The 16,276-nt window shown below is 36.4% G+C and overlaps 2 protein-coding genes across 3 annotated transcripts in view; both read right to left on the bottom strand.

Annotated features, from left to right (window-relative positions):
* Nucleotides 1-5,571, bottom strand: part of LOC142339385 (kinesin heavy chain-like) — a 147,624-nt gene extending 142,053 nt beyond the window's left edge. For both annotated transcript variants that reach the window (XM_075389394.1, XM_075389395.1), the window contains exon 1: nt 5,283-5,571. In XM_075389394.1, coding sequence (XP_075245509.1) covers nt 5,283-5,417 — 135 coding nt within the window. In that variant the 5' untranslated portion in view covers nt 5,418-5,571. The remainder of the gene's footprint in view (nt 1-5,282) is intronic.
* Nucleotides 5,572-5,654: 83 nt separating this feature from the next.
* LOC142339386 (membrane-bound transcription factor site-2 protease-like) overlaps nt 5,655-16,276 on the bottom strand; it is a 44,399-nt gene continuing 33,777 nt past the window's right edge. The window contains exon 6 of the mRNA XM_075389396.1: nt 5,655-6,126. Within this exon, the coding sequence (XP_075245511.1) occupies nt 5,883-6,126 (244 nt within the window). The 3' untranslated portion in view covers nt 5,655-5,882. The remainder of the gene's footprint in view (nt 6,127-16,276) is intronic.

Raw genomic sequence — 16,276 nt, 5'->3', positions numbered from 1 at the left:
TTGCCAGAAAATAGCCGCAGTCGATTCGTAGATCAGCAGTCTAAAAAAACAGTAAAAAAAGACAGACCAAAAGTGTGTTAGAGTGACACATAGCCATTTGACCATATCTCTTTGAATTAAAGTAAATAAAAGTCTATTTCAAAGTGAGGAACTCATTTTTGAGAGTGAGGTAAGTCAAGTGTGACCAAAAATTTAATCACGCGCATGAACAAAAAAATCGCTCCACTAAGAGCGAAAAATGACGTCACACATGCAATTCAATTGAAACTGCATGAACGAATGAACAAAAAATGGCTGTGACGTCATATGGTCGTAACAAAAATCATGACGACGAAATAAAAAAACATAGCAGGACAAGTCCTGACGTACAATTCAAAGAATTTTCATTGACTAAACAGAAAACTAGACCAAGAACGGACTATGAATGGATTGGGAAAACCATTTAGAAAAAAAACCGATCCAAAAATTGAAAAACTGTAAAAATCAAAGTGAAATTGCCGCATGTGAACAAAAACCACTAGCGAGAAAGCGAATTTTTGTTCAAACACCGTTTTCTCACTCTACTTTAAATGTAGAGCGAAAACATTTCACGCCGCAAAACCACTCGGTTTTTCGCTCCACTTCCTGTTTCGGCGTGACCAAAATCACTACTCCAATTTGACTTCAAAAATCATGAAAATGTGTGAACAGATCTTAAAAAAAAAAGAGAGCGCCCCAATACAATTCAAATTCTTTGAATTGTAAAAAAACCAAGAGAAGGCCAATAATAGCCCCAGCTATCGCTGTGCGGCTATTTAACAAAAAGTGGATGTGACGTCATATGGTCGTAACAAAAATCATGAAGACGAAATAAAAAAAAACCAAGAGAAGGCCAATAATAGGCGGCTATTAAAAAAGACACTTCTGCAACATTCTTCGAATCGTAAGAAAAAAGACACTGCTCCAAAACTTCTGTTGGATTCGTAAAGGGACGCTCAACCAATACTCCTCTTCGAGACGCAAAAAGGAGAGCGTCTAAAGAATAGTCGTTAAGATGCTGAGGGAGCGAAACGGTCAAGCCCAAATTGTGGATAAAACACGCAACCGAAAGATTTCTGGAAGCGCTTTGGAACTTCCCGTCAGAAACTTTAATTGCAGACAAAACTATCTTTTGTCAGGAAAACAATTATTAATTACCTCAAGAGAGTTGATTAAAAGTTCGGTGAACATTTCAACCACAGTCGCCAGACAAAAACATTATTGTGCCTTGACATCGAAGCAAGCAAAAAACAAAAACTGTTTTATCGTTATATAAACTCTACAGAAAAATTGTCACAGATTTAAATCTCGCAGAAAAAATTGCCAAAAAATATTAAACTGTAAGACATTGAAACCCCAAAACGTTGTATACTTAGAAACATCTGATAATAATAAAAAGGCAAAAATCTTTCAGACGGACAAAAACTTAGCACAAAAAACACAACGGGCTGACAATTGTTATGAAAAAACTCAGGATAATGGTCTTGATAACTTAGATCTCCATGACCCAAAACACACACTGTGAAAGCATTAGGCAGATAATATATTTGTAAACAGGAACGGAATTATTCAAAGACAGAAGGACTAAAAAACTGATTCTATTTGCTGCCACAGCAATTAAGACGAAAATAATATATACTCCTTCCATGCTGGAGAGATAACAAACGAATTGAATTCAAATTATTACAAACATAAAATTATCGGGAAAAGACAAAGGACACAGAATAAAGAAAGCAAAATTGTTCATTGCCAAAACTCCATTAAAACTCACAAAATAATATCAACCAAGTTTTTGAAAAATAATTCTATCAAATTCTTAGTGTTGCATGAAATTATATGGAATCAATTGCAAAAAAATAAGGAAAATCTAAGATAAATGGCTAAAATCTTTATAAAAATATATAATAAAGCAGAACTAAAGCTCTTCAGAGAATGCTAAAAAGATGCTAGAGAATACGGACATATTACAAAAAATGGGCATTCCATTTTGAGCATTCAGTCTCAATTCAAAAATTGAGACTGCGCATTTATCAAAAAAATACGCAGCAATCCTCTTGTCAACAAAAAGTCATAAAATCAAAAACGGGTAGAAAGATTCAATAACTGGTCAAAAACCACCAAAATCAGATTAGTATGTGTATAATTTAATTTAAAAAAAAGCTCATTTTAAAAAGGGGTGTGCAATGCATAAAACTGACAAAAGAACGCTGCCATATACACAGATTTTTCAGCAAAAAGTTTGCTCAGCTCAAAGATTTAAAAGACATTAAGGAAAAAACCAAAATTAACTTGAAATTTAAAAATTGTGTTATTTTGGAAATGAAACGCATTATTAAAAACTCAAAAAAATTTTGGTATCAATTTACGAATATTATAAAATGCAAAAACGATCAAAAATTATTGAGACAGAGACCATACTGCGACCAAAAATTGATCCAAATGGATGAAAAAAACGGCACTTCAATTAATTATCAGATTGCCAGAAAAAAGGCGCGATAGCTTTGTAGATCTGCAGTCCCAAAAAAACAGACCAAAAAAATCATTCTTTTGATTGAGGGCAGCGATGTTAAATTTTGATTAAGAATCTTTATAACCTTTAGCTGCTATTATTGGCTGCTCTTGAATAACCTTCAATAACCTGCTATACACTCACTTGAACTTGAGTTAAACTAAATAAAGTCAACTTCAGAGTGAGGAAGTCATTTTTGAGAGTGAGGTGAGTCACATATGACCAAAAATTTAATCATACGAATGATAAAAAAAAACTCGCTCCACTAAGAGTGAAAAATGACGTCACGCATGCATTCCAGTTGGAATTGCATAAACGAATGAAAAAGCAGATGTGAATGTTTGTAACGTCATATAGTCGTTACAAAAATCTCGACGACCAAATAAAAAACATAGCCGGAATAACTCCGGAAACGACTCGAAGTCGTATCCAACGAAAGAACTGGTTTTTCAAATAGTTGAAGTCTCCATGCAGAACACATCCAAACACAATATATCACCCAAGCCCTAATGAGCTCAAAAACATCTCTATTTTTGAAGAAAAGGAGCAAAAATTGTATGAAATTTCTGTAAAATTTTGTGTCAAATTGAGTAGGAAAACTATGTAGCTAAAACATCTTGTATGCTTTATAGTAAAAAAGACCCGAAAGGCCGGAGACTTTAATTCAATTACCAATAAATTGAATAAACTGACAAAATGGTCCCAGGATCGCAAAAAAAACTTGAAAATCAGCATTTAAAAAAATCAAATTAATCGCCAGAAAGACAAAAGAAACAAGATATACAGGCAAAAAACGTTTAAAACAAAACCAAGACCCCTTACTAACCATAGAAAGTGATTATCAGCCAAATTGTCTAAACGGCATTTCGAGCATATTCTCAGTGCCGCACCATGTCAAATGAAATCAAATACAAAAAATCTGAGAAAAAATGCTAAACTCAATACTTTTTAAAAACTGATAAAAGCAGAGCTGATAAGAACTATAGTTCTCAAGATAATGATAGACTGATGCATAATAGAATACGGAAAATGAGGACAGAAACAAAAAAAAATAAACAAAAAGACTGAAAAATTGCTCTACAACGACAGGCGGGTAAAAAATTATTCGACCACACCTAGATTCGACCCATTGACCTCCCGATTTCTAACCAAATGCACTGCCCACTGGGCCATCAGATACTTATTTTTCATTTGCTGCAACCAATTTGTATTAGCAACAAGCTTTACTTCGGCGTGAGAGCACTAGACATCACTAAAAAAATAAAGAACGAAAGCGTGAAAAAGTCACTTGAGAAGTCAAAAAATGTTCTAGAAGAAAAACGCAAAACGGTCAGGTAAGAAATTTGCATAAAAAAGACCAACACGTTTACAATAATTGCTATGAACTTCGTTCCTGAGCAATTAAATATATTCAGTAGAAAAGCAATTACATTTCCTTATTTAGCATAAAATTATATAGATATCCTCCGCTATAGATTAAACTGTAGTTCATTAAACATAGATTAAACATAGTTCAAAGATTAGAAACAATAAAATACTTTGCAATAAAAAATTTTCAAAATTTCACAAAAAATCTTGCAAAATTTCAAACACTAAAGGCCATTAAATTATTCGATTATTAGAAATAGTAAATTATTATCCCTCAAAGCGCACAAAAAGACTTCTACTAATTAAGCCCCACAAATAAGCAAAACATAACCGACTAACGTCGGGCGAATTGCTCTCAAACGACCGGCGAGCGGTTGGCTTCGTCAGTAGCTAGCCACGGGGGGGGGGGGGGGGGGGTGCACTGGGGACTGATGGGGGCAACACTGGGTTGGGGGGGGGGCAACAGCGCGGTGGGGATGGGGGTCAACGGGGGGGGGGGGGTTTCTCATCAACCTCTCAGAACCGCCCTTCACACCATAAGTATAAGTATAAGTCTCCAAAACAGTTTGAGCTGAAACAGAGCTGAAAGGCTCTAAGAGCTCTTAATGCCCGCTGGGCGCTACCTGTTTATCCCGTTTTTGAGGACGAAAAGTCAAAAGCGTCAGACGAAAAATCGGTCAAGCGAAAAATTGCATAAAAAAAGACCAACAGGACTAATATAATTGCTACAAACTTTGTTTGAGAGCAATTAAAAAACAGACAAAATTGGACAAAAAACTGCCAAAATCGGGCAAGCATGTGTAAATTTCTATAAAACAAAAATACTTCACGTTGAAGATGCATTCAATGCATGAAATGTCAAAGTTAAATTGGCATATGCAATGTTTGGAAAAATCCGCATTAAGATCCAAAACTGAAATTAATTTTCAAAAAGCTAAAAATGAATTAAGAAGTTGGGAAATATGTGCTCATTTAGAATTGAAAACGCAGTATCAGGCTCTCAAAAACATATTAATACAGCTTCTATTAAAAACTATTTCTACAAAAAACTAAATTATAAGCAAAATAATTCGGTCAATTGGAGGAAAAAACGGCTAGAAATGGTTATCTATATGCGGCATTCTGTCGCATAACACTTAGTCGAAAGTCATTCACTGATCTAAGTACATGATCAAAAACTTCTCTCGCTTAGAAAAAATAAGTTCACACGGCAATTTTACTCTTTCGCTCTTAGTTCAAAATGCCGTCTGAACGAATAGTACTTCCGGTAAAAAAAAAACAAAAACTCCTGTTCTAGTCGTAAAAAAGACACGTTCACAATAATTGCTTCAAACTTCGTTCGAGAGGAGTTAATAAGCGTAGTTATTTTTGGATAAGATTGAATTACGGCTAGAGTGATCTGTTCGTCTGATGGCACATTGAGCACACATGAGTCTCCCCTTTCCTTCTCTGCGTTGTTTAGTGGACGAACACGACACACCACTTTAATACAGCACTCACTCGGATCCACAGCTTCTCCCATTCTCAACTTCACTACTGCTAGTAGGTATTGTATCAGTTTAAGCTGTTGAGATACTGGGAGCAATTAAACAAATTGCTTGTGTAGTAAAGTACGGCGTTTCGTTGTATTATCAGTCAAAGAAAGCGTCAAAAATATCTGAAATGATACCTCATCAACTCCTCGTGAAAACATCAATTCCAGAGCCTCATAACTGCAAAACTTGGCAAAAAGTTGCTTACGAGCTTGTGGTAAAAGCAGTAGTGAAAAATGATTAATTCCAGAACAGGGTAGGGTAACAACAATTAGTGATTCGCTAATAAGCGTTAATGGTTGGGTCCATAGGGCGAAGAGAAACTTTTTCTCTACGCCACTTTCACTACTGCAGGAATTTATGGGGGCGAGAAAAGTTAATAATTTTGAAAAGAACGGAGTAAAGTAGATATACATACAATCTAACAAACACAAGACAAGAGTAATATTAATTGATTATAAGACAGTAACATGTGCAGAAAATGAGTTTGCAATAGCTATGAGCACATTGGCAGCTAGAAGGACTGTTCCACACGAGAGGGCGATCAGTTTTATGTTCTCCTTGTCACTATGGGTTAGGTCAATCCGGAACAAAATTGCAACTATGTCCACTAGGGCTGAGAATATCCACTGGCCATCAAGAGTGTAACAGGGAACTGCATTTAACAAAGCCAGAGCAGCAGAGAACGAGCAAAGGTACCTAAATGCACCTAATTCCTCCAGGATACGGTTCAGACTTAATATATAAGGACATTTAACGCCGTTTCATGTTCACTTTAACATTTAACCAATCTAACGGTCAATCAAACTAATCAAATCGAACATTTCAGCACCTTTTATAGAGATTGCGCGCTTAATAAGTCCAATTGGCAATAGACGCTTTACAAATCTTTAAGATTTACCCCATAGAACAAAGGTGTACTGGGTTATGTAGGTTTGTCTCCTGTTTTCATACATGACAAAATCATTTTCGTGCACAGGGAAACGAAATGAACATGAATTTTGTACATAAACAACAGCCTGCATACCGACTTTTCACATTTATGCACCCCATAAAAAACGAAAAAATCAGGTGAAATCAGAGTTACTCGACTATTTCAAACCATAAATTTTATTGAATTCCTGAAAAATTTCCGACAGAAATTTCATTCAAAACAAAATTAAATTGTTTCTAGAAATCTCGACGGGAAGAAAATTTGCCTAATGGGAAATAACTAGAATTTGAATCATCAAGAGTTTCTGAAATTACTCAGTAACTTAGGCGACGCACTCAGATCGACCTTCTTAAAACGTGTATTTGGCAAAAATTTAAACCTGCATTCAAACAAAATTACGAAGTAACCCATGACATTCGAAAGCGATGGCGGAGAAGGGTAAGGGAACTAGAGAACAGCAAGGCGTAAAGCTCTAAGAGAGCTGCTTAGCCTAGCTTTAATGCTCTCCGGGCTTTGCCTGTCTGTTTATCCAGTTTTCGAAGTACGAAAAGTTAAAAGCGTCAGACAAAAAATCGGTCGAGCAAAAACTCGCCATAAAGAAATGTTTGAGAGCGAGCAGTTAAAAGATACAAATTTATCAAAAGTGTCAAAACATAGCCGGCAGATTGCCGGAATAGCTGCGAAAGAATAGACCTGCGTGCCATATAATAGAGATAGAAACAGATACAGATCTAACTTGAAAAAAAAATCGACGCCGCTCAAAAAACTAAGTAAAAAACATTCAGCGATAAATTAATAAAGCTTGTTAAAATTCATTCCGCAGAAGCCTCTTATTAGGGACCTTTACTGCAGAAATGAGTTCCTTTGACCTTAAACAAATTCAAACTAAACTTAAGTTTTAAAGTGCAAAAGTCATTTTATTGAGTGAGGTAAGTCACGTATGATCAAAATCTAATCACGCAAATAACCTAAAAACTTTTGCTAAAGCGAGTAAGAAATGACGTCACGCGCGCAAATGCCGTTAGTGAGAGGAAGAAGTCATTCAGAAAATTTGACTTTTTCAGCTTTGCTGTGTGAAATGTAAAACGAAAAAAGAGCGTCAGACGACGAAACAAAAAACATAGCCGGAAGAATTCCGGAAGCGACTCGAAGCACCAAAACTTCACAAAAAGCTGAAGCCATTACCTTTTGTATTAAACCATTAACTCATAACCTCCGCGGGTCTGATCTAAAAATCGGTGAAATTTAAACCACTGTCACCAAGAGAAAGAAAATGCAGCAGAATTTTATTGAAAACGTTTGGTAATGTTAAAAAAGTCTGAAATTTTTAGGATGGTCAAAAAACTGATAGCCTGACAAAGCTGACAGGGCCATCCATTGCCCTCAGATAATTAATGATTCTAATCTCAAAAAGATCGAAAGCAAACGGCAGATAAAAACTTTTCAAAAAAGACAGGAAAGTCAAAATTATTCAAAAAAGAGTGCTCAAACTTAAGAATCAGAGAACCACTACAATTAGATTTCTAATCACGGCAATTCAGACAAAAATCATACATGATTCTTCCTTGCTGTATATATGCTAGACAACATTTCATACTAATTCAAAAATTAAATTAATCATAGAAAAACAAAAGCAACAGAATAATATTCAAAGGCAAAAAATCGTCTAAAAACAATACCAAGCCCGGAAGAAAATTGCAATGAATATTAATAAGTTGAATTGTTGGAAAAGACTTTCTAGCAAATTCCCAGTACTGCCTTATTTTGAATTAAATAAATTGCAAACCGAAGAAACCAAGATCCAAGAAAAAGCTGAAATCATTCAATTTTTTAACAACTGAAAAAATCAATATAACGAATACAAAATTAGGTGCCAGGACAAAACTAGAATGGTACAAACGAGAATGTGAAGAATATTGACACAATGTCAGGAACACCGTAACAAAAAGACCAATTCTTGAGAGTTAAAAATCAAATTTAAAAAAATCAAGAAAAACTAGTACAATGATCAGCATTTGAGACATAGAAAAGACAACGAGTCATTCGAGACAAAATCCAACTTGCTGAACAGAATAAAACAAGAAAAAGCAGAATTCAGACATACGAAACAATGAAACATTGTGCAAAAAAAGTGGTCAAAAAATATTTAAGACTGCATTTATGAAAAAAATTTCTGTTTTTTCAAAAACTTAACACCAAAAAATGATTGAATTTTTATTGAAACAAAATTATAGTCCCTCATGTTCCCCAAAATACTATTTCTAGTAATAAAAAGCAAAACAAACAAAAAACAGAAAAAAATTGGCAAAAAACTACGAAAATCGGATTAGCAAATGTACAATTTTATGAAACAAAATTACATCGAGGTAGAAAGAGGCATTGAGTATATGAATTATCAAAAGGAAGTTGCCATATTAACTAATTTTTGACAAAACAGCTAAAAGATCCAAAAAATGAAGAAATTAATAGAAAAAAAGCAAAAAATTAACCAAAAAATCGAGAAATATGTGCCAATTTCGCATTTGAAACGCAATTTCAGGCTATGCAAAATACTGTGCTATCAATTTCCGGGGTTTACATTTCAACATAGCATCGATTAAAAATTATTTCTACAAAAAAACCAAATTACAAACAAAAAAACTAGGCCACTTAGACGAAAAAACGGCTAAAAACGGTTATCTATATGTGCCATTCAGTCAAAAACTACTTTTCAATGTCAAAAAGTCATTCACTAAACGCAGCGCATGATCAAAAAACTTCTCTCGCTCAGAAAAAATTAGTTCACACTGCAATTTTACTCGCTTTTGCTTTTAGGTCAAAACATCGTCTGAACGAATAGTACTTCCGGTAAAAAAAAACCTTAAGAAAACCAACACTCCTCTTCAAGTCGTAAAAACCAAGAGCACCGCAATATAGCTTCGCTCAGCTTACAGCTTCGCAGCTATAAAAAGTGATCAAATTAAGCAAGCGTTATTTAAAACACAATTACACAGAAATCAGCCTCTAAACATAACTAATGAGCTTAAAACCAATACCAATTAGCATTCGCTTTATTTGAACCTGATAATCTAACGCACTAGGACCTAATAATGGAGCACATTCGCTTTACCACATTTCCATCTATTTTGCCCTTCAGTTAAACAGTAAATGAAATAGGAAGTCATGGTCAAAATCGTGATTTTCGCGAAACGAAAATGAATATAGCTGGCAGATTGCCAGAAAATAGCCGCAATAGCTTCGTAGATCTGCAGTCTCGAAAAAATTAAAAAAGACAGACCAAAAAAATTCGTCTTTCATTGAAGGCTGATATGTTATATTTTGATTAAAAATCTGTATAAGTTTTTGCTGCCTCTATTAGCTGCTCTCAAATAACCTTCATTTAGAGTGACACATATCCATTTGACCTTATCTCTTGGATAAGTAAATAAAAGTTACTTTCAAAGTGAGGAAGTGATTTTTGAGAGTGAGGTATGTCAAGTGTGACCAAAAAATTAAACACGCAAATGAACAAAAACTCGCTCCACTAAGAGCGAAAAATGACATCACACACGTACTTCAGTTGAAATTGCATGAACGAATGAACAAAAAGCAGATTTGAAAAGGTTGTGATGTCATATGGTCGTAACAAAAATTGCGAGGACGAAATAAAAAAACCAAGAGAAGGCCAATAATAGCTCCAGCTATCGCTGTGCGGCTATTAATAAACGAAAGGTGAATTATATAAACATGAAATTACAGGAAGGTATAACAGGTAGAAAAGTACTGCAGCCAGCAAAAATGAAATTTTTTACAGAACAAAAAAACTAGACCTCGCATTAATTAGGAATGTACTTTGATACCATTTAATAAGATCAAAAAAACTAAGAACAGTGGTCAAATTTCCACAATAAATTATCTCCGAAAAGACAAAAATTGATCAAACAGCAAAAAACAGTAGTCAAATTTCCAACAAAACATAGCTGACAGATTGCCAGAACATAGCGGCAATAGCTTTGTAGATCTGCAGTCTCAAAAAGCAATGGACATCACACAGCAAAAAAATATTGGAACGGATCTTAAAAAGACAGCACCCCGATGCAAATCAAAGTCACTGTTATATAAAGAGTAAAGCGCCTAAAAATAGCAGTTGTAGCAGCTGACGGCGGCTGTTAAGATGCTGCGAAAAAATTTCCAGCATAGCAGTAAGTTCTTGTGCAATTTTGCAGCTGGCAAAACTAACCCTAAATCTTTCAAAATTGAGAATTATTAGACTTGCCTATACTCCATCATTACAAACAGAAATCTCTCCCAAAAATGCAGCAGACATCTTAACAGAATCATTGGTAACATTGTCATGTGGAAGACTTTTATTACGCCGAAAGACTGTTATAGGCTAACAGTAGACAAAAGATTAGCAAAAGAAGCTAGTACGCAAGAGTGCGAAACTGAGAAAATATAACTTTTGTTTCTATCCTATCGATGAGATAATCAATCAAATAACATCGACCTCGTGAGTCAATTTTCAGATTAGCATTTGAACCTTTATAGATTCAAGAAAACAAAGGTATTGAAAAATGCTTTGCAATATAAAACTAATTTGAAAAACTAGTAGTGTCAAAAATTATCAAAAGCAATAACAACAAATCAAACATAACTGACAGAGCGCCAGAAAATAGCCGTAATAGCATCGTAGATATGCAGTCTCAAAAATTTAGTAAAAGAAAGACAAAAAATGATAAAAGCTGAGAAATTAATTTTTGATGTCGAATCTGTATGACTTATTGCTCATTCTATTAGGTGCTCTCATATAACATTCTTAGCGTTACACATTCACTTCACCATATCTCTTTGAATTAAAGTTAAGAAAGGTCAATTCTAAAGTCACGCACGCAAGTGTGAAAAATGAAGAACGCACGCAATTCAATTGGAACTAGCAGACCCGCAAAGCGATAACCAAAAAATCATTTACACGAATAGGTTTTAAAGAAGTAAAGGTTTCTGTTTCGCACCAACTCGGGCTCGAACCCATGCCCCTCGTTTAACAGCCGTAGGTCTCACAACTTAAGCTATCTAGGTGTATTGCAATTGTCTTTTGCTCTTTCTACAGCTAATTTCTGGACAATGGCGTTTGTGACTTGCTTGTTTGTGCTGTAACGTAGGCTTAATCAGCGCAAATCTGCATATTAGGAGCATAAAAAAGATGGTAAGGCGCGTCTCAAAACTTTACGTCTTACGCTAGGTTGCATGATTAAGAACCATTAAAACATGTTATGCTAGGAGGCCTGCTGGCCATTGTGCTCAATTGGGACTGATATTTACTATAAAAAAAGTAAGACTAGACAAAACGACTAAAACTACTCAAAACTTAGTTTCATAGCAATTTTATGGATAATGGTAACAGAAAAACAATTCAAACTTCAGATTAGCAGTCCGCCATTTAAGAACTGCGCTATAACCACTACAAACCACCGTTTCTCACAATCGCTTTTATCTTATCAATAAACATATTTCAGATTGAGAGCATTTGAGATCACGCAAAAACCAAAAAGTAAAAGGGAGAAAAACTTAGTTGAAAGCTTAGAGTGTTCTAGAAAACCGCAGAACCTGTACGGCTAAAACGTTGCAGAAAAAAACATGTTTACAATAAGAACTTCAAACTTGGTTCGGGAGCAATTGGAGAACACTTAGTACCCAGGACAAAAAATCCTCCCTCTTGGCGAACATACTTTCAAGCCCTTCTAGCCTCGTGGTAACTGCTCCTTACTAACAACCTCTTGTCCCAGGTTCGGTTCTCACCCATCTACTTTGAGCCTTTTAGGTCATAGAAATCTCTCGATATGTTTGCTTAACCATGCTGCTCAAGGCGGCTCTTAAACATGCGCTTCGAGAGGCCCCTTAAACATGCAAAAATTTTGTCCAAATTTAGAGCTCACGCGTTTAATATATAGGATTAGCATTTTTCTTTCTAACACACAAAGGAACATGAACCGACTCAGCGTCGCATAAAGTGCTCTCGAACAACAGGCGGAATGGTGTTGGTTAGAAATTTTCACGTCTACAAAAAGAAGGGTAACCGACACGCGTTCGAACCCTCGACCCTCAGATTAGCAGTAATCCATCTTACCAACTACGCTATAATTACTACATTCCACCATTTCTCAAAATCGCTTCTATCGTATCAATAAACATATTTTAGATTGAAGGCATTTGCAATGACGCAAAAATCAAACATTAAAGCGTGAAAAACTTAGTTGAAAGGTAAGAGTATTCTAGAGAAGCGCAGAACCTGTACGGCTAAAACGTTGCAGAAAAAAACATGTTTACAATAAGAACTTAAACTTGGTTCGGGAGCAATTGAAAAACACTTAGTAACCAGGACAAAAAATCCTCCTTCTTGGCGAGCATACTTTCAAGCCCTTCTAGCCTCGTGGTAACTGCTCGTGACTAACAACCTTTTGTCCCAGGTTCGGTTCTCACCCATCTACTTTGAGCCTTTTAGGTCATAGAAATCTCTCGATATGTTTGCTTAACCATGCTGCTCAAGGCGGCTCTTAAACATGCGCTTCGAGAGGCCCCTTAAACATGCAAAAATTTTGTCCAAATTTAGAGCTCACGCGTTTAATATATAGGATTAGCATTTTTCTTTCTAACACACAAAGGAACATGAACCGACTCAGCGTCGCATAAAGTGCTCTCGAACAACAGGCGGAATGATGTTGATTAGAAATTTTCACGTCTACAAAAAGAAGGGTAACCGACACGCGTTCGAACCCTCGACCCTCAGATTAGCAGTAATCCATCTTACCAACTACGCTATAATTACTACATTCCACCATTTCTCAAAATCGCTTCTATCGTATCAATAAACATATTTTAGATTGAAGGCATTTGCAATGACGCAAAAATCAAACATTAAAGCGTGAAAAACTTAGTTGAAAGGTAAGAGTATTCTAGAAGAGCGCAGAACCTGTACGGCTAAAACGTTGCAGAAAAAAACATGTTTACAATAAGAACTTAAACTTGGTTCGGGAGCAATTGAAAAACACTTAGTAACCAGGACAAAAAATCCTCCTTCTTGGCGAGCATACTTTCAAGCCCTTCTAGCCTCGTGGTAACTGCTCGTGACTAACAACCTTTTGTCCCAGGTTCGGTTCTCACCCATCTACTTTGAGCCTTTTAGGTCATAGAAATCTCTCGATATGTTTGCTTAATCATGCTGCTCAAGGCGGCTCTTAAACATGCGCTTCGAGAGGCCCCTTAAACATGCAAAAATTTTGTCCAAATTTAGAGCTCACGCGTTTAATATATAGGATTAGCATTTTTCTTTCTAACACACAAAGGAACATGAACCGACTCAGCGTCGCATAAAGTGCTCTCGAACAACAGGCGGAATGGTGTTGGTTAGAAATTTTCACGTCTACAAAAAGAAGGGTAACCGACACGCGTTCGAACCCTCGACCCTCAGATTAGCAGTAATCCATCTTACCAACTACGCTATAATTACTACATTCCACCATTTCTCAAAATCGCTTCTATCGTATCAATAAACATATTTTAGATTGAAGGCATTTGCAATGACGCAAAAATCAAACATTAAAGCGTGAAAAACTTAGTTGAAAGGTAAGAGTATTCTAGAGAAGCGCAGAACCTGTACGGCTAAAACGTTGCAGAAAAAAACATGTTTACAATAAGAACTTAAACTTGGTTCGGGAGCAATTGAAAAACACTTAGTAACCAGGACAAAAAATCCTCCTTCTTGGCCAGCATACTTTCAAGCCCTTCTAGCCTCGTGGTAACTGCTCGTGACTAACAACCTTTTGTCCCAGGTTCGGTTCTCACCCATCTACTTTGAGCCTTTTAGGTCATAGAAATCTCTCGATATGTTTGCTTAACCATGCTGCTCAATGCGGCTCTTTAACATGCGCTTCGAGAGGCCCCTTAAACATGCAAAAATTTTGTCCAAATTTAGAGCTCACGCGTTTAATATAGAGGATTAGCATTTTTCTTTCTAACACACAAAGGAACATAATCCGACTCAGCGTCGCAAGAAGTGCTCTCGAGCAACAGGCGGAATGATGTTGATTAGAAATTTTCATGTCTACAAAAAGAAGTGTACCCGACACAGGCTCGAACCCTTGACCCCCAGATTAACAGTCATCCATCTTACCAACTGCGCTCTAAGGACTACATACAACCGGTTCTCACAATCGCTTTTATCGTATCAATAAACATATTTGCGATATAAGGCAATTGCAATGACGCAAAAATCAAAAAATAAAGCGTGGAAAACTTAGTTGGAAGCTTAGAGTGTTATAGAAAAGCGCAGTACCTGCACGGCTAAAACGTTGCAGAAAAAAAACACGTTTACAATAAGAACTTCAAACTTGGTTCAGGAGCAATAAAAACACGTAGTACCCAGGACAAAAATCATTCCTCTTGGCGAGCATAATTTCAAGCCCTTCTAGCCTCGTGGTAACTGCTCCTTACTAACAACCTCTTGTCCCAGGTTCGGTTCTCACCCATCTACTTTGAGCCTTTTAGGTCATAGAAATCTCTCGATATGTTTGCTTAACCATGCTGCTCAATGCGGCTCTTTAACATGCGCTTCGAGAGGCCCCTTAAACATGCAAAAATTTTGTCCAAATTTAGAGCTCACGCGTTTAATATAGAGGATTAGCATTTTTCTTTCTAACACACAAAGGAACATAATCCGACTCAGCGTCGCAAAAAGTGCTCTCGAGCAACAGGCGGAATGATGTTGATTAGAAATTTTCATGTCTACAAAAAGAAGTGTACCCGACACAGGCTCGAACCCTTGACCCCCAGATTAACAGTCATCCATCTTACCAACTGCGCTCTAAGGACTACATACAACCGGTTCTCACAATCGCTTTTATCGTATCAATAAACATATTTGCGATATAAGGCAATTGCAATGACGCAAAAATCAAAAAATAAAGCGTGGAAAACTTAGTTGGAAGCTTAGAGTGTTATAGAAAAGCGCAGTACCTGCACGGCTAAAACGTTGCAGAAAAAAAACACGTTTACAATAAGAACTTCAAACTTGGTTCAGGAGCAATAAAAACACGTAGTACCCAGGACAAAAATCATTCCTCTTGGCGAGCATAATTTCAAGCCCTTCTAGCCTCGTGGTAACTGCTCCTTACTAACAACCTCTTGTCCCAGGTTCGGTTCTCACCCATCTACTTTGAGCCTTTTAGGTCATAGAAATCTCTCGATATGTTTGCTTAACCATGCTGCTCAAGGCGGCTCTTAAACATGCGCTTCGAGAGGCCCCTTAAACATGCAAAAATTTTGTCCAAATTTAGAGCTCACGCGTTTAATATATAGGATTAGCATTTTTCTTTCTAACACACAAAGGAACATGAACCGACTCAGCGTCGCATAAAGTGCTCTCGAACAACAGGCGGAATGATGTTGATTAGAAATTTTCACGTCTACAAAAAGAAGGGTAACCGACACGCGTTCGAACCCTCGACCCTCAGATTAGAAGTAATCCATCTTACCAACTACGCTATAATTACTACATTCCACCATTTCTCAAAATCGCTTCTATCGTATCAATAAACATATTTTAGATTGAAGGCATTTGCAATGACGCAAAAATCAAACATTAAAGCGTGAAAAACTTAGTTGAAAGGTAAGAGTATTCTAGAGAAGCGCAGAACCTGTACGGCTAAAACGTTGCAGAAAAAAACATGTTTACAATAAGAACTTAAACTTGGTTCGGGAGCAATTGAAAAACACTTAGTAACCAGGACAAAAAATCCTCCTTCTTGGCGAGCATACTTTCAAGCCCTTCTAGCCTCGTGGTAACTGCTCGTGACTAACAACCTTTTGTCCCAGGTTCGGTTCTCACCCATCTACTTTGAGCCTTTTAGGTCATAGAAATCTCTCGATATGTTTGCTTAACCA

This window comes from Convolutriloba macropyga, chromosome 5 (assembly GCF_964194025.1).
Source record: "Convolutriloba macropyga chromosome 5, txConMacr16.3, whole genome shotgun sequence".
NCBI lineage: Eukaryota > Metazoa > Xenacoelomorpha > Acoela > Convolutidae > Convolutriloba > Convolutriloba macropyga.
This window is presented reverse-complemented; position numbering and strand designations above follow the sequence as displayed.